The following is a 21,341-nucleotide window of genomic DNA, read 5'->3' on the forward strand; positions in this document are numbered from 1 at the left end:
AGCCACACAAAAAAGATCGCTGCCTGATTTTCCCCTGTCTTGCACCTTTGCGGTCATTTACACCGGTGCCAAGTGATTCCAAAGCACTATCAAACCAGGAGGCAGTCCGTTGGGGTGGGGTAAATGTCTACAAAGGCACAAGACAGGCCCTCAAAGCCTGATTAGGTGAACTAAAAATTGCCACTTCAGAGCTGCGTCTGCAACACAGGCAGAACAGATGGTCATCTCTGGGAGCAGAACTTTCAGGGCAGCAGAGCATTCAGTAACAATGTATGGGTGGCTGCGTACTGGGAGGGTTGGACATTTGGTAATTGGCTTAGGACATCAGAAAATCCATAGAGTTTGTCCTAGCCCAGACACTGATGCTGGAGAGAGCGCCTAAGGATAGAGGAGAGCTGGGAGTGAAACAGTGGCCTTTCTCCCATCGAAATCGATGGCAAAACTCCAGTTGACATGAGCAGGAGCAAGGTTGGGACATGCAGCATCTTTCGGTATTGTCGTTGTACTGATTTTTCGGACACATGAGAATTGTTAGCAGTGTTAGCTCTACAGCTCCGGAAGCTTTACAAGAAGTTGTCACAAATTTTAGAAGGTGGATCATTTGCTGCACAGTGCAATTTCTGTACTTTAAAAAAAAAAAAAAAAAAAAGGCCCCCCACACAGGGAATAACAATGTGATCGTGAGCCATCTCTTTTTCAGCTTTATTCTGGAGGGGACGCTTCTGACAGATTTTTACCTCGGCAGAATTAAATGAGTCTAAGCAGCTATAGTTAATATAAAATCAAGGTACGCCACCGGAAGGTCCAAATTTTGTTTTTCTCCTCCATGTGTGCTGGTCATTTCATAAGCCATGCTGCCTTTTTGACGCCCATCGCGCCCCTTTTATAAGCTACTATCGCTGTTGTGTCCGCAAGTCAGGTCTGCTGTATGTAACAGCATCAGTGTTCTTGCATTTCCTTTGCATCTCATCTGTCTGTCTATATCATGCTCGTCCGCATGTGTGTGGTATCCCACTGACAATCCAAATGAGAATAACGCAGTTTGCACTGGCAAAAGTCTTACTGGTGATAGTGAGAACTGTTTCTCACCCACAATACTAATAGCAGTGGGATCAGTATTTTGTACATGGTCAATGATAAGGGCAATTAATGAGTTCAGCTGGGTAGCAGGTCCACCTTACATATGAGGAGTGGGAACACACAGGTCTTAGCTGATGTTCTTGGTTTTCTAATCATGTGCTGGCTGTGGAACGTCATTTTGATGTGATGACCTTATGTAAATTCCAGGCACTGTGTGGTGTTTCGCTTTTCAAGCAATGGGGTATTACAACAGTAAATGAATTAAAAACATTCCCCCTCTTGGTAGAGCATTTCATTCCAGTAAAAAATAAGTGATGTTCGTTTTTCACTGAATAAATTAGTGTCTGTGTGTTGGCTATGGGGGCCTATTGCAATGCAGAGGCAGTATAACCTAGAGAATAGAGCACTGGGCTGGGACTCAGAAGACCTGGGTTATGTTCCTGGCTCTGCCACTGGCCTGCTGGGAGACCTTGGCCAAGTCACTTCCTCTCTCTCCATACCTCAGTTTCCCCATCTGTAGAATGGGGATAATGGCTCTGACCTCCTGAGATTTACTAATGAAAGTGCTATAGAAAAGCTAAATATTATTATCTATTGGCCTGCAAAAAAGATAGCTCCTCTGATGCCCTTATCTAAATCCTTAATGTTCTGGCATCCTGCTGCATACTGAATACTGACATTTCTATGGGGAACAAACAATTCTGCCCTTTATGAAAAGTAAACATTGGACAAGTAGATGTGCAATAAGATGTTCATGTTATGTTAATGTATAATAATAACACTTGGTTCTTCTGCAGCACTTTCATTAGTAAACGTGTAATAAGATGTTCAACTCCTTGAGACACTCAGAGACTGCTTCATTCCTTTGGAGTAATTCCCCCCTATCAAAAAAGGCAAATTCCAGAACAAAATAATGCTAAATGGCACAGAAACCACCCCTCCCGGCTAAGCATCTTCCTCTTGTAACCTAGTCTGTCTGTTCCCTTTCTCCCCTCCTGCTTACACAGCAACATTTATTTAAAGCCACGGAAGGGTTTATACAAATTCTGTAAATTGGACGGCTGTTTATTTCGGCCACGGCTTGGATCAAACCGGGGGTGGGGGTGGTGGGGACCATCCACACCATTTCCTGCGGGTTGGGAAAGTTTTTGTTTCCTCTGCAAGGCTCGGAGTCTGGTGATTTTTGCATCCATTGCTTTAACGCTGTGTTAAAATTTTAAAGAGCGGGTGGCTATAGAACTGGGCAGCAGGTGCCGGATCCGTGGCATGTTTAAATCCAGTCAGCTCCACGGAAGTAAATTGGAGCTATGCCTGTTAACGCTAATGAAGGATGTGGCTCCACAGGTTTAAATAACCCCCGGGTTTGCTTTTTCTCCTGACTCCGAACTCAGGCAGGATGCAGTATCCACACGAAAGGAGAGTAGTATTGGTAAAACAACCATGGGCAGCCTCACTGTAAAGACACACACGGCCTAGGGATCAGCCCCGGGGAAACTCTATTGCAGGCAATAGTCTCCACTGCATTTTGATTGCAATGCCTTAGAGCAGGGCTGAATCGAGCTCAGCGTCTCTGCTGGCTGACAGCTCAGTTCGGCTTCTCAGTTCAGGAGACTGTTAAGGGAACACTAGTAAGGAGTAAAAGACCCAAATTAAATGTTGTGTAAAAATAAAGCAAACCCTTATGGCTGAAATTCCAGCGAGTGCAGAGCATCTGAACTGTAGTATGTGTGTAGGTGGGATGTGGTACCTTGTGTGTGCTCTTTGAACAGGGATGGATTTCTCCTAGTGATTGGAAGAAGAATGTAAGCAGGTGGCTTTCCCACCCTACTTCTTACACCAAATCTGGTCAAACTTAATCCCTGTCTGGGTGTATTTTTAAACAAAAATGAAGCAAAGCATAAATCTAAGCCTAAACTTAGCTGTCACTAGGGATTTTCCCTGCAGGACTCATTCTGTCCTTGCCCTTGTACCCTTTCCCTCAGGCTAAATTTGGATTCCAGTTAATAGGCCCTACCTGGTCTGGCTGCCTGGGTGAGTCAATAAAAATAAACCTGCCCTGAACATGAAGGTGATTCAACAGAAAATCTCTGTCTCTCTGTGCTGGGGCCTAGAACTTGACCCTTTATTGCATGGCCTTGTGTAGGTCCTAGAGTGTTGCCCTAGAGTGAATCTCATCCTGTCTGACTACAAATAATTTAATTAATTCCATCACTTCAGCCCCAAAACAGCTTTATATTAAAATCATGCTGTTACCTGAGCAATTGGAGGCACAGACATGACTTGTGATCTCACCTCAGTGGTATGGTTGCAATTACATTATGGAACTGTTCCTGATTTATACCTGATTTATTCCTGGTTATAAATCAGATTGTCACCTCACCCATTGAACCTAATTCTGATCTCACGCTGCTTTTTCACGAGTCTAACTCTGAAGATATACACCAGTGTAAAAGTCTTGGTGAATTCAGCCCCTCAGCCTCGTGATAGCGCATAAGAATCAAAAAAGTGAAACTGGATGAATCTGATTTCAGACTCCAACTAGCGTGAAGTGCAGAAAGTAAACAAACAGCAGGAGTAACGACTATTACATTTGATCTAACATGTTCGTGGCAAAGGGAAGGATTGTTTTTGATACCATTTTACCCCTTCATCTTGATTTTGCTCCTTTAAAATGTAATTCATATAAATGAGACTATAGAAACATGTTTCAGATCAAGCAAGGCATAAAGGGATAGAAAAAAAGCACAAAGGACGTAATAATGGTTGCTTGGAAAAATCACAAGGTCTTAAATGGCAGATTTAAAAATCTTTGCTCATCTGCTCTGGGGAATGAGGCAGGTCTGTGACTAATGAAGGGGTGGTGGAAAGATTTGTATTTCAGATTCATTTGTTTACTCTTTTTCTCAATAAAACTCATTTTGTCTTGGGAATTTTCCCAGTATCTCACAGAATATTTGTCGTGTCCTCCCCAATCCCTCTCCACTGCATCTTTGCGAATTCAGGTTAAGATGAGAATTATGGCCCTAGAAATGAAAGTCAAAATACATACATCCACAAATCCAGCTGCCTTCCAATGGTCTGATCCAAAGCCCATTGTAGCCAATGAAAAACTTTCCATTGAGTTCACAGTGCTTTGGATCAGGCCCTGATTGAGCAAATTTGAATATCAGGCCCACCGACAAAACCGGCAAAGATGTGTCCTAATGGTGACTCTGCAAAGACAAAGCTTGCATGAGACATCACTTGAAAGTTGTCCTTACTCAGAGTACATCTACACTGATGGTGGCAAAGTCATCACTGTCAGATCGACCTATCTGTATCGAGTGAGCGATCAGTGAAGACCCACTCAATCGATCCAGAAGTCGATGCTCTTAATCAACCCCTCAAGTGGCGTAGCGCTGCGTCAACGGAAACATGGTTCCCGTCGACTCATTGCAGTGAAGATGCCACCCAGAAGGGAAGCACAGCAGTCGACAGGAGTTACGCAAGCTACGTGTAACTCCCCTCGACTGCCGCCAAATCGCTGGGTAAGTGTAGACAAAGTCTCAGAGTTTATCAGTAAACACTCTCGTCAATCGAGTAGGCACTCACTTTTCTCATAGGTTATTTGTCGTCTTGAAATATTGAGGACATGTTGCTCTTCTGGTGCCTGACAGTCAGACAGAAGCGTCTGTGCTCGGACTTTGAAAACTGATGTCCACTATCGACTTTAAAAAGATGTGTTTTAGCTGCAGACACAAATGTTCAGTGGGAGCCCAATACAATCTTTAAGAAGTGGCTGGCATCTCCTGGAAACTTTTACATACATTCAGCTGAGAGAAAGTTCCGCTGGTAGACCAGATATTTTCAGTATGTCTCTTCCCTTGTTCGTTCTGCTCAGCAGCAGTGGTACATGGAACTGCTAGGAAACAGACCCAGGCTTTCTTATCTGCCATGCACAAATACTGACTCCCAACTGGACATCTCCACCTGCTGTTAGTGACAATGTAATTGTTTCTATAGCAATCAAGTGTGGTGTCGAAAGTAGAGAATGATGACAAGGGCTGGTCAGAAAATGTGGGAAATTCCTTGTAGAGAATTTAGACAAGAACAAAAAAATATTTTTGTTTTTTAGACAAAAATTTTCAGCAAAAAATTTCAACTTTTTGTCATAAAAAGGAAAAAAAAAACATGAAAACCAAAACTTTGATTTTTTTTTTTTTATGCTGAAAACCAAAAAATGTAGAGTGGCATTCTGGTTTCTGATGAAAAATCAAAATGTTTTTAGGAAAGAGGACACTTTCCATGAAAAATCTCCAAAAAATCCCAAATTTTCCATAAAAAAAAAGAGGTTTGTACTAAGGCTAGTCAAAAATTGTAATGAGGATGTTACATCTTAGCAAACAAAGATGCTACTTTCATGCCGATGTCCCTGGAAATAACAAGGAAGAGGAATGCAAACTATTCAGATGAGGCGTATGAAAGCTGATGGCTCTGGGGGATGCTGTACCTTGCGCAAACCCAAACTCCAGCTACTCGGGATCATTTCAAACCTAGCAGTCTTGACAGCATCCTTTCAAATGACAGCTTAACTTTGTTAATTGCATGTGCTAGGCACTTCAGCGGTGACAGTACTGCCATGGGATGTCAAAGGGATATTGAGAAGGGGCTCCAGATAAAAGCTACTCTGTTTTCACTCCAGCTTTAACAGAGAACTGCGTGAGTCATCTATCAATCCTACCACAAGATCTTGTGTGGTTGCCTGCAGGCTAGTGTTGATTCAACTGATAGCTCAACACAGCCCCAAACGGAACGGCACTAATGCCCCAGTGTGGTATTAGATGTGCAGTGTGCTGCCGGAAGTGAGGTTTTGTTATATAAAATATAAAACTGAAGTTCTGTCTTTTTGTGGTCCTTAATCTTGTTGAACTTTTGTTTGGGGTGTTAACCCCGGTATTCTTCTCAGTTTCCAACTTGGATGCATACGTTTTGCCCATCAAAATTCCCTGTGTAGTTTTGATCAGATATGTTGTTCTTCATTTCCTATTCTAAACTGCTTTGTGTGTTGTGTGGTGTAGTCAACAGAGTCTTCCCTGAATTCATGGAACATTTTTGTGTCTCCAAATCAGCTTATTTTTGCAACAACAAAAAATGAGGTTGAAAAATTTCACCTAATTCTAATTACAACCTAACTCCACCTCTTTGCTATCATGACATTCATGACATCATCACTTCATGACATTAATATCTGCTGCAATTTCACCCAGGAGGTGACAGCATTTCAGCAGAGATCCATATGATTCCTGTGTAGAGTCATCCATTGGTTTCTGCCGTAGAGTGCTTTGGCATGGAAGGTGCTAGGTGAATTGTAAATTCAACTCCCAGGGTTCTGCAGCCCTGCTATTGCCATGAGATGATAAATGATGGCACCTGCCCCATACTTGCACATGTTAAGGGGCATTTGGGATTAATTAAGTCCCTGCAAGATCATGCTAGTTTATTGCAGGCGCTTGCAGAGAGGCTGTTGAGGGACCTGACGTTGTTGTTTTCCATTGTAGCGATGACTTTTGGCCACAGTTACTCACAGTGGGACAGATTCTGCTCTCTGGTACACCAGACTGATGCCAGTGGAATTACATCTGTGTAAAATTGGTGCATGGCAGATGCCTGCAGAATTGGGGCCACCGCACCTGCTTCTCCTCTCCTATCAATCTTATACCAGTTTCCATTCACTTAAGTACGACTGCCACTTGGTTTACACCAGCATAGCTGGGCTCTGTATTTGGCCCATTATCACTGGCTGAGCCACCTCCGGATGGGACAGCAATTAACCCCGGTCACCTACTACTGTAGCTGCCTAATGACTTGAATTTTACATGCTAGGAATATTACGTGCTAAGAATATTACGTGCAGTGTTTGCAAGGAAAGAGCAGGAAATAGCTTAAGTGAGGGCTGTCTGGTAAGGTCACATATTGTACAAGTATCAGTAAGGAGGATAACAACTGAAGACATGGTCTGTGATTGGGGAAAGTGAAAGCACAGCTGCTGCAACCTCCTTAGAGAATGCTTGTAGCATATTGATGAATTGAGGACTGAAACCGTTTTTCCCCCTTCTCTGAGAAGATGTTTTCTAACTCTGGATTGTGCACAATATTATTCAATTCCCTGCAGCCTTTAGTCTGGGGGAGTCAGCACAAACTTGGGTTTACTCTATGGTAAAATTGCAGCAGTTAAGCTGATTTCTCAACCCCTCCCCAAAGTCGGCTTATTTTTATTAATGTTGTGGCAGACTGGGAGTGGACCACCCCATTGTCTGCACAGCCCAGTATTACTTGACTGGCAGTGGGAGAAGCAGACTGCATCCACAGCAACCAAGACCACTACGATAGAAACAGGAGTCATTCTGGGGACTTATTGAATGATCAATCTCAAAAGACTTCAATATATTTCCCCCCTCTGCCATTTGAATCCCTCAAAATGACATCCAGCCAAATTTCTGAAAGTGGCCACTCATTGTGGGTATCTCCAGTTTTGGGTGCCTCGCTGGAGATACCAAAGGTGTCTCAAGTTGGGCACCCAAGAAATCGTAGAATCATAGAAATGTAAGACTGAAAGGGACCTCGATAGGTCACTTGGTCCAGTCCCCTGCACTGTATTATCTGAACCATCCCTTACAGGTGTTTGTCTAACCTGTTTTTAAAAATCTCCAATAATGTAGATTCCACCATCTTCCTAGGTAACTTGCTCCAGTGCTTAACTACTTTGACAGTTAGGACGTTTTTCGTAAAGTCTAACCTAAATCTCCCGTGCTGCAATTTTAGGTCATTACTTCTTATCCTCTCCTTAATGGTTAAGGAGAACAGTTTATCACCCTCCTCTTTATAACAACCTTTTACATACTTGAAGACTGTTATCATCTCCCCCTTCAGTCTTCTCTTCCCCAGACTAAACAAGCCTAATTTTTTCAATCTTCCCTCATAGATCATGTTTTCTAGATCTTTAATAATTTTTGTTGCTCTCCTCTGGATTTTCTCGTTTGTCCACATCTTTCCTGAAGTGTGGTGCCCAGAACTGGACACAATACTCCAGTCGAGGCCTTATCAGTGCAGAATAGAGTGGAGGAATTACTTCTCATGTCTTACTTACAACACTGCCAAAATGACGTTCACTTTTTTTTTTTTTTGGCGATGGTATTACAGTTTTGACTCATATTTAGTTTGTGATCCACTATAACCCCCAGATCCTTTTCTGCAGTGTTCCTTGCTAGGCAATTGTTTCCCATTTTGTATGTGTGTAATCAATTATTCCTTCCTAAGTAGAGTACTTTGCATTTGTCCTTGTTGAATTTCATCCTGTTTATTTCAGACCATTTCTCCAGTTTCTCAAGATCATTTTCAATTCTAATCCTGTCCTCCAAAGCACTTGCAACCTCTCCCAGCTTGGTATCACCCACAAATTTCATAAATGTACTCTCTATGCCATTATCCAAATCGTTTATGAAGATGCTGAATAGAATTGGACCCAGGATAGATTCCTGCGGGACCCCACTCAATAAGCCCTTCCAGCTTGATTGTGAACCATTGATAACTACACTCTGGGTATAGTTTTCCTGCCAGTTGTGCACCCACTTTATAGTAGATGTGTCTAGGCTATATTTCTCTAGTTTGTTTATGAGAAGGTCATGTGAGACGGTATAAAAAGCCTTGCTGAAGTCGAGATATATGAAATCTATTGCCACCTAAAATCAGTGGCCCACCTGTGGGCCACACTACCTCAGACTTGAACAGAGACTCCGAGAGAAGCCAGGACTCCATGAAGTTAATAAACTGTTAGAACATGTGATGCATTATTCTGTACATTCCAGCCAATACCTTCCCTAAACGAATGCTTTAAAATAGACACGTCAGACATTTGGGTCAGTCAGAGCGGACCTTTAAACTGCTTTTCAAATCTACTATCCTGTCGCTGAGCACAGCGTTTTATCTGCTGCTCCCAAACCACGAAACGAAGCAATTAAAAGTGAGCTGGAAAGTATAATTTTGCATATTTAATACAATCTCTTCTTGCTGCATTTAGCAGGGTGAAGCAGGCATATAATTTAGTACTGGTGTTTGGAATACATCCAGTTTCTTTTTTCTGATGACATTTTGAAAATGCAAGCTTTCTTGAAAGCCAGGGCATTTGGAATACGGCTCCTCTGAAAACTCCTGACCGAGCTCTTCTTTATAGCGATCTCCTTTGGAAGATCTTTAACACTTACACATTTGTTATCTCCTAAAAAGGAAAATGCTGCTTGCCTACCATAGCCCTGGAGAGATTTCAGTGCTGAATGCATACTAAATAATAAACCCAATTCTCAAAGGAAGGAAAAGGAGATGAATCACTGAGAGAGCTTTCTGGAGAAATATTATTTGTATTACACCAGCATGTGATGGCACCGTGGGAACTCCGGGTCCCCTTGGGCTAGGCACTGTGCAAACACAGAAGAGGTCAGAGTAAGAGACAGCCACTACCCCACAAAGTTTACAATCTGCATTGTTAAAACAGACAAAGTAGGGGACGAAGGATTTATTATTATTATCCCCTTTGTACAGATAGGAAATGGGGGCACAGAGGGCCAGATTTGTAAAGGTATTATGTGCCTAACACCCATTGGAATCCAATACCTCTACAAATCTGGCACTGAGAGATAAGTCCCCGAGTTCAACCATTTTATGCATGGTGAGTGGCAGAATCTGGCCAGCTGAGAAGTCTCACGGCATAATAGAGCTCTTAGCTCCAACTTTGACTGTCTTTCCTCCACTCTAGCACAGGGGGCATTTAGGGCATGAGGCAGAGTTCACCTGCACTCTACCAATTCTCAGCTGGCATACGGGTCTCACCCCCTGTATTTTACACCCTGTTGGCTCTCCTCCCCTTTCTCGTCCTGAGCAGATTTCAGCACAACAGAGAACTTGGGGCTAAAACAGAGCCAAATTTTTAATATTATTTAAGTGCTTAAAGATGTAGGCAGCCTAGGATTTTCAGAAGTACGTTGGCCTCTCACTCCTAGAGGAGAAAGGCATCCAGACACGTTTGAAAATCCACTAGGCAGCCATCTAAATCTGTAGGCAACTAAATATCTTTAAAAATCTGGCCCTAAGTAACTTGCCTAAGGTCACTCAAAGAGTCTTTGGCAGCTCTGGGAGCTGAATTAAGATTTCCTGAGTCCCAGTGTGGTGCGTTAATCAACAGGCTATATTTTATATTAGATTTATTGGGATTTAAAGGTAAGGATCCTGATGAGCTGATCTAACTTATCTTTAGATTGTGCTCTGATTTCAATTAAAAGCTTATATTGTCTGTTGAAAAATATATACTTTCACTATGTCATATGCGGGTAGGGTTTCTCAAGTCATACCTTAGATGTTTTCCTTTAAAGACCTTCATACATTCTTAAGGCTGTAGTTTCTCGTGAAAGCGTGGCCTCCCCCAAATCTGTTAATTGTGCAACTTGCTCGTCCATTTCTTTCTGTCATGCAGGATTTTACGGTTTAAGAGAGGAAGGTTAGGCTAATATTGCGAAGTAAGAACTCCATCTTGTCTCCGGTAGCTGGAAAAAGCTGGTACGTTTTTAATTTCTAAATCCACTCCATGGCTCTGCATGGGGATTACCTTTCTCACACCTTTTATTAAGGGCCTGCTGAAAACAAGTGGTATTAAGCACTTGTACTTCATTTGCTGGTATACTCATGCAGAGAAGAACTAGGTGGCTCAAGGACTAGATAATGGTTTCTGGAGCCCTTCACTTATAGGTGACTGGTTCAAAGGTAGCCTGGGTTGATAGTGATGCATCTTTGTTACTATATGATGGCCTATGTGAGAGTGAATTGATATGTCTCAGTGCAGTTCCTAGTGGAAAGCAGTTCATATATAAATTCCCTCACCATTAAACCCATTGTTGGTAACATACTAGGTCTGATCTTGATCTCATTTACACTGCTATAAATCTATTGATTTCAGTGGAATTGCTCATGATTTACACTGATGTCCGATCAGGGTGGGTCCATTGTATGTAACTCACCTGTCTGATATGGCCAAAAAAAGCAGACAATAGAAGAAAACACTTAGTTTTTCCACATCCAGTGTTACATTGTCTATTTTTAACTGGCTAGAGAATTTGTAACAATAAATGGCCAAATTCTGCCCTCTTGCCCCAGTGTAAATGCAGAGTAGCGCTATTGACTTCAGTGGAATAATTGCACTTAAACGGATGTAATTGAGAGCACAATCTGGCCCCCAGATAGATCGTGCGTGGCCTTTCAGGGGAAGCCAGGTCTCCTCTTTCAGTGCTGGTTGTGCTTTAGTTGTCTAAACCACAAATATATTTAATGTCATGGAGAAAATCTATTAAATGTGCCAGTCTATTAAACCTCCATTCAAGTGTTGGTCCGATCAATAGGAGGTGTTTGTTATCTAAATTAGCAATAGGAGGTGGGTCGTTTAACCACCCGTCTTGTTTGCTTCACTCGCAGCTGGATTTTCACTTTGCAGCACTGTCTCAGGAGCAGACCAGGCACTACATTGTGACTATCGCTACCCTTGGATCTGGGAGGGGACGCCCAGCTGCACCGGTACTAGCTTGTTAAAAGTAGCAGTGAGGCCATGGTAATGCAGGGAAGGGTCCAGGCTGACTTATACTTGGGGCAACTCGCCGTGCCGCTGCTGGCTGCTGCCATTGCTACCACGGCTGCCGCTACACTGCTGTTTTTAGTGCGCTAGCCTGATGACAGCCGGCACGAGTACGTCTGTGTGAGCTGGAACTCACACCCCTGCCTCCAAGTGCACACGTAGCCTGCAAGTAACCGTTTGGTCCTTGCCTCCCCTTTGCTCCAGGGAGGAAGTAGTCTACGCCGGGTCTCTGCTCAGCTCAGCTTACTGCTTCCGTATGGGCAACTGTCACTCCCCACCCACCTGCACAGGAAGAGAATTAGCTGCCTCTCCCTCAGACATGGGCCAGGGACAACCCGTGTAAAGCCAAGATTTCAGAAAATAAACTAATTTTCACTTAAGCAAATGACCAGGTATTTTTCTTTCATTGCAATGGATACAAAGCTGTTCCTTGTGGGCATTATCAGCCACTCATTTGCAGATCCCGACAGGGGAGAGCAGGAAATATTAGGCAGAACACTGCATTCTCCCCACTCATTTCCCTCCAGCAGTAACACGGGCGTGCCCCAGCCCCTTCCTCTTTCCCTCACCACGGCTGTGACTATGTCTTCACTGCCAAAAGTAGGAGTGTTCGTGTATCGAGATGCCTAATGATGTAAACCCTAGTGGAGACAAGACACAAGGAGTTTTTACTTCAACATAGTGTGACAGCTATAGGAGGGTGCTACATCTTAATATTTGCAGTCTCTCAGAGAAAGCAAAAGTAACTACAAATAGAGCTATGCCAGAAATTGGTTTCTTGACCGACAATGTTGCTTCAGCATGCAATGAACTGGTTCATTCTAAAGTGGTCACAGTTGTTAAGAGGTTGTGTGTTTTAACATGGCACATCTTTTGGTCCATGTGAAGACGAGTTTGAATGTTAAATATTTTCTGACACTTTGGAGTTACTGTTGCTCTTCCCATTTCCTTTAGATCAACATATGGTTCATGGCAATACTGTAGGAGGGTGCTAGTTTACTAGTTTCCAGATGCTTAACTGCTATCCCTTTCAAGTCTGGACTAGGTTTTAAAGAGAGATCCACCATTTTCACTAGCATCTTATAAACAGGGTTCTGATGTTCTTCCATTGCTAATCTCTGACTCCATATAGCATCAGGTGTACCTGAGTCCACTAAGGAAGGCATATATATCAGCCCCAGGCTTAACAAATCCCTGTTCCCTGGGTAACACAGCCAGGGTTACTCCAGGTCAATTGGGTCACCTGAAGCCAATTAAGGAGCTTGCCACAGCAGGTAAAAGCCTCTGTTTCAGGCAGACGGGCAGCTGAGAGGGAGTTGGGTGGAGGAGTGGAGTGGAGTGGAGTGGAGCGGAGCGGAGCAGAGCTGCTACAAGGTTTGGCGCTGTTGTTGCTGCTACCACAGCACCAAGCCATGGGAGTTAGGAGAAGCCCGTCCAGGCAGGGCCGGGGAACGCAGGCCTCAAAGGCCTGAAGGAGGACCAGCACCGCTCAAACAGCTGGACGGAGAGACTCAAGCGAGGGAGGGGGAAACCCACCTACTTGATTCTAGGAATTGGACCGCAAGCAGGGGGCCACGGACAAGCAACCCAGGGAAGGTAGTAGCTCATGAACTAAGCCGTTTGAGGCTACTCCTTTCAAGGTCCTTGGGTCGGGGCCCGGGGTAGAGGGCAGGACCGGTCCCCCCCCCAACCTCCCCGCTCCTCCGCTCCCACCCAGCCACACCACCAGTGTAGCCGAAGGAAGCGCAGACCCATTGACCTCGACTAGCTACAGCACTCTGTCCCTCGTCTCCACAAGGATATTATATCAAGATAGGTGTCTCAGGTTAGCTATCTCAACATACAGCCGCACGTTTTTCACACGTAGCGTCAGAGGGAATCTCAGGGATGATACATGCTCCTTTCAAGTGCTAGCATCACAGCCACTGACCGACCAGCACAGGACACAAACCCATTGTTTGGAGGGGTTGGGAATGGAGTCTTGAATACATCTTTCCAATATACCTTCCAAGAGATTTGAGCTGGTAAAGATGGGGAAATTATTTGCTATTAATCTAGACAGGCATCAAAGGTAGGAAACCAGGACTCTGAGAGACAACTCCTTCCTGACACTGCTCCTGGGGAGCCATACCAAGACACTGCCACAATCTAGCCCATGAATTTTGAGGGCGCACTGGACAGAGAATTAATGGAGCTGAGCAGGAAGCCGTTTTTCCATCCCTTCACAATTTGAGGTTTCAGACATTTTCCCATCCCAAAACAGGACGAAAAGTCCATCTCGAACATTTTTGCAAACTGATCATCCAGCCAGTTGAAACATTTTGTTTTGATAATTTCAAAGCATTGTGTTTTGATTTGATCTTTTTTAAAACTTTTTTTGGTTATAAGTTAATTCAAATTTGAAATGAGAAGTCATTTTGAATTTAAAAAAACCACAACATTTTCCTTTTGAAAATGACAAAATAGTCTTGTAGAGGGAATACATGTCATCTGTGAACCTTGCTTTCTGGCCCAGTTGAGTTTGCTTCAAGTCAGAGTACCAGAGCAGTGAATAATCTAACACTTTAACATGAGTCTCACACACTACCCCATTGCCAACTCTGACAATTTGATCGCAAATGTTGCAATATTTGTTGTTTTTCTTCAAGTCACAGCTTTTTGAGTCATGAGACTCTCAGCTTTCATTTGAAGAAAAATGTCATCTTGTCTGCAGAGTGAAGGTGAAAACTGTAACCATAAAGGCTGAAAAAGACCCAACATTTATTTTATTTTTAACATTTCCTTATTTTTAAACTAATCTCATGATTTTGAGGAACCTGACTCATGATTTCTGAGGCTCAAAACAAACTCCAGATCTGAATGCAAGTCCTATGTTGAGAAAGGTTCCTCAGTTTTTCTTTTCAAGAGCAGAAGAGATTTCACTTCAGAACACAATGGCTTTGTCTTTTAAATGGTGTATTTCCATTTAAGTGATGACCTTAGCAGTATTGTTTTAATGAAAGTGTCAAAATAAACAGCACGGGAGATGCAAATGAGGCACGATTGTTGGCTTTAGTGTTTCATTATATGTAATTTTTTCTTCTGCTCTTTTTGATGCTTGTTCAGAGAATTCTGAGCATAATTTTCAGAGACCAGTTGACGGGGCTGTTCTGTTAGCATGCACTTTTGTTGCCTGATCATTTCTGGGGCTGATTCTGCCACTCCTGCACTTGGTGAGCTGTACTGTATTACTCAGTACATTGTGGTCTCCTTGAAGTCATGTAGAGTAAGGAGTTACTCAATATGAGTAAGGGTGGAAAAATCAGGTCTTTTATATTGCTCATTGGATTTCTTATATCCTTTAGCAAGTGCTGACCCTGCATTAAGATGTCACTGTCAAAAAAGATAGCACTGGAGAGCAAAGGGGTTACTAAATTAGGTTTTCAGTAGTTCAAAAAATCCTTTGGTTTTTCAGGAATCTTCAGTAAAAATATATATAAGCTAACACTGGATTTTTTTTTTTAAAATCCAGGGCTCTTTAAATTTATCTTTGAGGGTCACTGCAGTAAATCTAAACTACTGATTTAGCAAGTAGCGGTTCTTAGATTCCCTCATTTAATAGTCAAAATTCCTGTGTTACTCAAAAGCAATAACTCAACACTTTGAAATCACTCACCAGGGACTGCCGGTTCATGCTTGTAGACCGGCGTTCAACAAAGATTTCAGTTTGTTTATGGATCATACGTCAGCTGAGATTTCTACCCTGACAGACAAACGTGTTGCCTCTCTTGCCCTACTTACTTATTATCTGACTGATTCGGCCCACTGCTCTGTAACAAGCTCTCCAGCATTGTACCAGCCTCGAGTGCTGCTGTCTTCAGTTGAACCCTGGCCAGGCTTGGCCAGAGTGGGCTGTTAAACCAGGACACACTTAATGTTTTATCTGTTGCTTGACCTTTCCAGTGAAGTTGAATCTGCTATGGACTCCTTGCCCCAGTGGTGTCATTCAGACCACGGACCCACCAGCAACAGGGTTGTGTCTGGGTCAGGTTTACACAGCATGTCAACGCCCTGTTCTGTAGAGGGATTTCTTTTGCCCATCGGAACTAAACAGTGGTGATCTGAGCAGTATTATTTATCTACACTAGATAGACTCCAGCTAAAGGGGGATATTCCTAAAAGCAGTAGAGGTTTGGTTGATTAATAAATGGTTCCTAATGAATGGTCAATACCAGGCCTAAAGAATATTTCAGATCCAAGAATCCTAGTTATCCTACATCACTTGCTAATTGAATTCACGTTACCAGAGACTCAAAAAGCAGCTTTTTGTCCACATAATAAATGTGATATGCTGAATTATATGGCAGAGTTTCTCCTGAGTCTTTTCTTTCTCTTCACCTTCTATATGTTTTTAATTATTCTTATATAAACACATCAGTTCTCCAGCTCCTAAAATCTTGTTTCTCAGAGGCATGTACCACCTCGGAAGTAGACTTCCTGGCTGTCAGGGGATAGTAACCTACCTCTAGCCTATGCCAGTAGTAAATTACTAACCCTACCACCGTTATGATGGCTCAGCTGCTCTGGCCAGTGAGTAGTGGATATGGAACTAAGTCTCCACCCTTTCCCTTCTCCTTCCCTCTCTGCCTCAACATTTCCCATCTGCTCCAGAGAGTAACTGAGTGCTTACTCCTGTATGCCCAGGCCCAAGGTAGCCTGTCTCACTGTGCAAAGGGAGTTCTGACTGTCTTGTGTAGATGTGTCATCCTAAACGAGCCCTGAATGATTTATGTGTTTACAGCTCAAAATGAATCCAGGGAGTGTACTGGTGCAGGCGAGCTCTCACTCCATCCAAACCAGACTCATACTCCAACCCTTGAGCTCCCCCTGCAACAGCTCCCCCTGCAACATTCTTGCAATCACTATGTGCTGTGTTACGTTAGGCAAGTTTTTATAATTACTTGCTGTTCTGGCTGCTGAACAGTTCTAAATGCTAGACATTAAGGAATTGCTGTTTCAGTTAGTGAACAAGCTCTGAACATTAAACGTGCTTCATGAGAAGCTTTTTATCCCCCCCAGCCATTACGCATCTCTGAAGACATATTTTTTTTCAAGTGGCTGCTTTCCCAGCTGTTGATCATCTCTGTCTCTCCCATATGAAAGAGAAAAAGGAAACTGATAATGGTGAGGTGTGGTATGAAGGTTTTATCGGCGTGAGTTTGAGATGGGTCCATTACTCACAAGTGGAGGAGCTGTAAGTGAATTACGCAGATCATCCTGAGCAAATGCCAATAAAACCGCTATACTCTACCACACGTACTCCAGGATGCTGTATGCCACGCATTTTGCACACACACAAAACATTTTAATTATGTTTTAGAGCACTGTAAAAAAAAATGCTGTTTTTTATATCCCGCCACCACTGAAGCTAGGCACCTTGAATAATAGAAACCCACCCGCACGTGACTCCAAGGGATGGGGAAATGAGAGTCTGAGATTTGTAAAGCTCCTTAATGAGAAGTGGCATTCAAATCTCAGAGGTGTTCTTTAACATCTCAGCTGTAAGTGATGTATCTTAGAAATCTGTACACATTACCGCAAATGTCTCTAACACACAGAATAATATTGGATTTTAAGGTTCAGTTTCTAGGAGCCATTTAAGACTAGAAATAAGTGCTGTGGTTTCCATTGGAAACCTGTGAACTTCCTGTTTCCAGTTGCATTGGAAAGATGGTCAAGTGGCTAGCAAGGGACTTGGGGAAGCTTGGTTCAGTTTCTGGCTCTGCCACAGATTTCCTGTGTCATCTTGGGCAAGTCATTTAGCATCTCTGTGCCTCGATTCCTCATCTGTGGCATTGGGATAATAGCACTTCCCATCTGAGCATGAAATATTGTGGTGTGCTCCGATACTACAGTATGGAGATCATTTGAGTACCTTAGATTCTACATCACCTCGGTCCACAAGTCCCTAATCACAGGTTGGCTGGACTTTTTTCTTGTTGTAGTTAATACTGCATATTTTACATCTGCTCACAGGGTCTTTAGAGAGGCGTTCAGCCTTCTTGTTCAAGGCAGCTCTGCTAACATATATTATGACTCAAAATAGTTCTGAAGTTTTGCTAGAATTTGTTCTCTATTTAACACACCTGAAAACACTGAGATTTTCAATCATATGTAAAAACTTTGTCAATTTCTGAGCATCAGACCTAGAAATGGTGAAAATAATACCTTTCCAGGTAGCATTAATCTAAGCCATAATGGTGTATTTAACAGCTAAATGAACTCTGTAGCTCAGATGATCCAGGTGTCTTTGCATATAATTATGCCTTCAAATAAATTTCAATCCAATATGTATTCCTTTTGGGATGTTCCACAAGTGCATAAACCAGAGTTATCACAGTTGCCTTATATTTACAAGCAATAAGATTTATTTAATAGGAACTCTTCAAAAGGGAATGGGCTGATCTTGAGTTATGAATTGCTATGCCTAGACATCTATCACATTACCACCCAAAATCACTGTTTAAATGACGAAAGAAAGTATACCACTCTTTCACAAGTGTCTGCAGCTCTCAGGGCCCAAGTTTAATTTTTTCGGACCCAGTACAAACTTGTAACACAGGTCCCATCCCACAATCCCTCATCCCATACATACAATCTCATGAGCCATGAACATTTTTTTCCTCATGGTAATGGGGGTTGCAGCCTGTGCCGGGCCCCCCAGGGCCTCTGGACCCTAGTAAAGTGTACCCTTTTTCCCCCATATGTGGGGGCCCTGGGTTCTTTCTTTCAAGAGAGGAAGACTTTATACTAAGTAAAGATATTTAATACATTCGCTAGTATTAAGACTTTTCTGACTAAGCCATCCAAAGGAAAATCCATCACTGAAATAATAATTGTGATGGGAAAGGTTTTACTTTTAAAATAATCACAGGCTAACGTCACAAAGGGTAACAAAGAATAAAAAATGGTGGTTACTTGCTGAAGAGTTTAGAAGGAAAGATAGCAGTTCGGGGAGTCTAAAAGCTGGACACCAGAGCAACTCATCATGGACTATTGCTGAGCCTCAGAAGTGGACCTTTACCTGTGGTACACAAAAAAGCAGGGAAGATTGAAGCTACAATCTTGGTGAAGTCATACAAAAATCTGATGAGAATAGGATTGAGTCACTGGTGACATACAGGTTCTTGTTCTTTGTTACAAAGATGTGAGAGGGAATAGGAGTAATTTGAAATAACTGAATCATCAAGTTTTCCCATCATAATAGGAAGCCATATACACAAGCACCATACCAGTTAGTTTTATAGGTATGGATGGAAAGAAATAATTTCACTTCCCTGCAATGTCCTAGCCACCTCAATTGATCCCTTAACTCCTTGGTAATCTAGCAGATTCATTTCTTGCATTCTTTTATTTTCCTGATGTATTTAAAGAATTTCTAGTGTTTTTAATAGCTTTGACTATTTGCTCTTCAAATCCATTTAGCCCTCCAGATTTCCATATTACAACTCACCTGCCGTAGATTATGCTCCTTTCTATTAGCTTCACTTTCATTTTCTGGAGGATACTTCTGAGGCTTAAATAACCTCTTCAACCTTGCTATTTAACCATATTAGCTTTTTTCTTGTCTTTCTTGACTCAATTTAATGCATTTAAGGACTTTGAATTCAGTTTCATTGTAAACAGTTCATATAGTTATAATGATTCCCTTTGAGATATACAAATAACGTTGGGCGTGGCTCTGTTCTCACCTGCACCAGTGTTAGACTGGTGTTTCTTCTTCGACTTCATTGGAGATACTCCTGGCTTTACTAATGTACAAAAGGAGAGAATCAGGCTCACTGTTAGGATCAAATCACATTTGCAAAATTATAAAAAAAAAATATACAGTTGAGTAAATATCTTTACTTATATCATACTGGATCAAGGCAAAAGAAAGAACTCTCACCTCACTGTTCTTAACGTTGGTGAGAAGCACATTCTGGATAATTCTTGTTTGTATTGCAAAAGGCTTGTTCTATATCTGCGTATAAATAACTACATTTTTCAATAGCTAATGTGATACACTTCATTTGTCCTCCTCAGTCAATAAAATATCTCTTCCCTTTCCTTCTTTTCATCTTTCCAGAAGTAACAGTTTATTCAGTGAAGTCGTGCAGATGAACTTTGAAATAGCCAGCTTCAGCAGTCTTTCCGGAACGCAGCCGATCACGTGGCAGGTGGAATACCCTCGAAAGGGGACCACGGACATAGCTCTCTCTGAAATCTTCATCTGCCAGAAGGACCTGGTAGGAATAGTTCCACTAGCAATGGTAAGAGATTCTCTGTGAAGCATGGTGCTCTGCCCCATTTTTTACATTCTGTGAAGGTATAAAGCAACCTTTGAGACTGATTTGCAAAGAAGTGATCTCTGCCCACTAGATAATCAAGGAAGAATTCTTTTCTGAGATCAGTATGGAGGTACTTAACTATGGTATACTACTCTCCCTACATGATGGAATCTGTTGATATCACTTGTTTATAGGAGCAAAAAACACTTGCCAAAATCACACAGGCATTTAATTGTGGGTGTAAATCTTGCAATTCTGACTAACTGCCCACACACACAAAAAGGATGCTGCCACTTTAAAAAATCTGGCCCTTACTCTTTAAATCTTGAGTTCCCCTCTTTTAAACTGTTCCTTCATAGTTCCCTCCAGGCTACCAGTCAGTGACATAGGTATACTTGCTGGTCGTTTTTTAATTTTTCCATGAAGTGCTATAGAGCTTGATCTTACAAGCACTGAGCAGCTCTTGGGGGACGCTTAGCACCTTCAGCTCCTGTTAACCATTGGTAGTTGACGATGCTCATTACTTAGCAAGACTACTCATTACTTAGCCCATTCTAATTAGCTGACTGTTCCCTGACAGCGTAAAGAATTCTGGTTTTAGAGAGAGAACAGAACATGTCTTTAAAAGAAAGAAAAAGGCCTGTGGTCTGTTTGGGAAAACATTGGGAAAGATTCTATTCAGAACAAATCCTGCTTGAGTATCCAACCTTTTCTGGGGAATTCTTTTTTCTCTCTGTTATTTTGTAACTAACAAGAGTCCTGCTCCCACTCCCTGGAGTAGCCCCAATGATATTATGTGAAAACAAGATGTTTGCCAAAAGTTAAAGGACGAGTTCAGACTTTAATACCAAAAGATATTTTCTGTTGATGGTTTTTGTTGGTGAGATTCTGATCCTCTTTTATTTATTATACTGTTATATGGTTTTTCCTTTTACCGGGTAAAATTATCATGTGCTAGATAACTGGGGAAGAGTTATTTTTTGAGATCAGTATGGCAGAACTCAACTTGTATGGTATGTCAGTGGAACCCCTGTTGATATCATTTGGAGATTTACTCACATAGATCCTAATCCAAAGTTAATTGAAATCAGTGGAGAGCTATGTGCTTCAACACTGGTCCGAGAGAAAAATGTTGCCTTCGATTACATGTAGAGTTAAATATGGCAATAAATATTAAGTCCTCAGTCTTGTAAAGACTTAAGCACGTGCTTAAGATGGGTTCTTCAGGTCAGAATCTGGTCTTAGAGAGATTCATTCAATGACTTCCAATAGAAGCTACATATCTCTATCTTCTGGCAGAA

General features: G+C 42.2%; 1 protein-coding gene across 2 annotated transcripts in view; it reads left to right on the top strand.

The window, feature by feature from the left end:
* TMEM132C (transmembrane protein 132C) overlaps positions 1–21,341 on the top strand; it is a 272,979-nt gene that overhangs the window by 180,668 nt on the left and 70,970 nt on the right. For both annotated transcript variants that reach the window (XM_067539743.1, XM_067539742.1), the window contains exon 4: positions 19,839–20,022. In XM_067539743.1, coding sequence (XP_067395844.1) covers positions 19,839–20,022 — 184 coding nt within the window. The remainder of the gene's footprint in view (positions 1–19,838; positions 20,023–21,341) is intronic.

The sequence above is a fragment of the Emydura macquarii genome, unplaced genomic scaffold (assembly GCF_026122565.2).
Source record: "Emydura macquarii macquarii isolate MOO-44397 ecotype Brisbane River unplaced genomic scaffold, CSIRO-AGI_Emac_v2 contig_554, whole genome shotgun sequence".
In the NCBI taxonomy this organism is placed as follows: domain Eukaryota; kingdom Metazoa; phylum Chordata; order Testudines; family Chelidae; genus Emydura; species Emydura macquarii.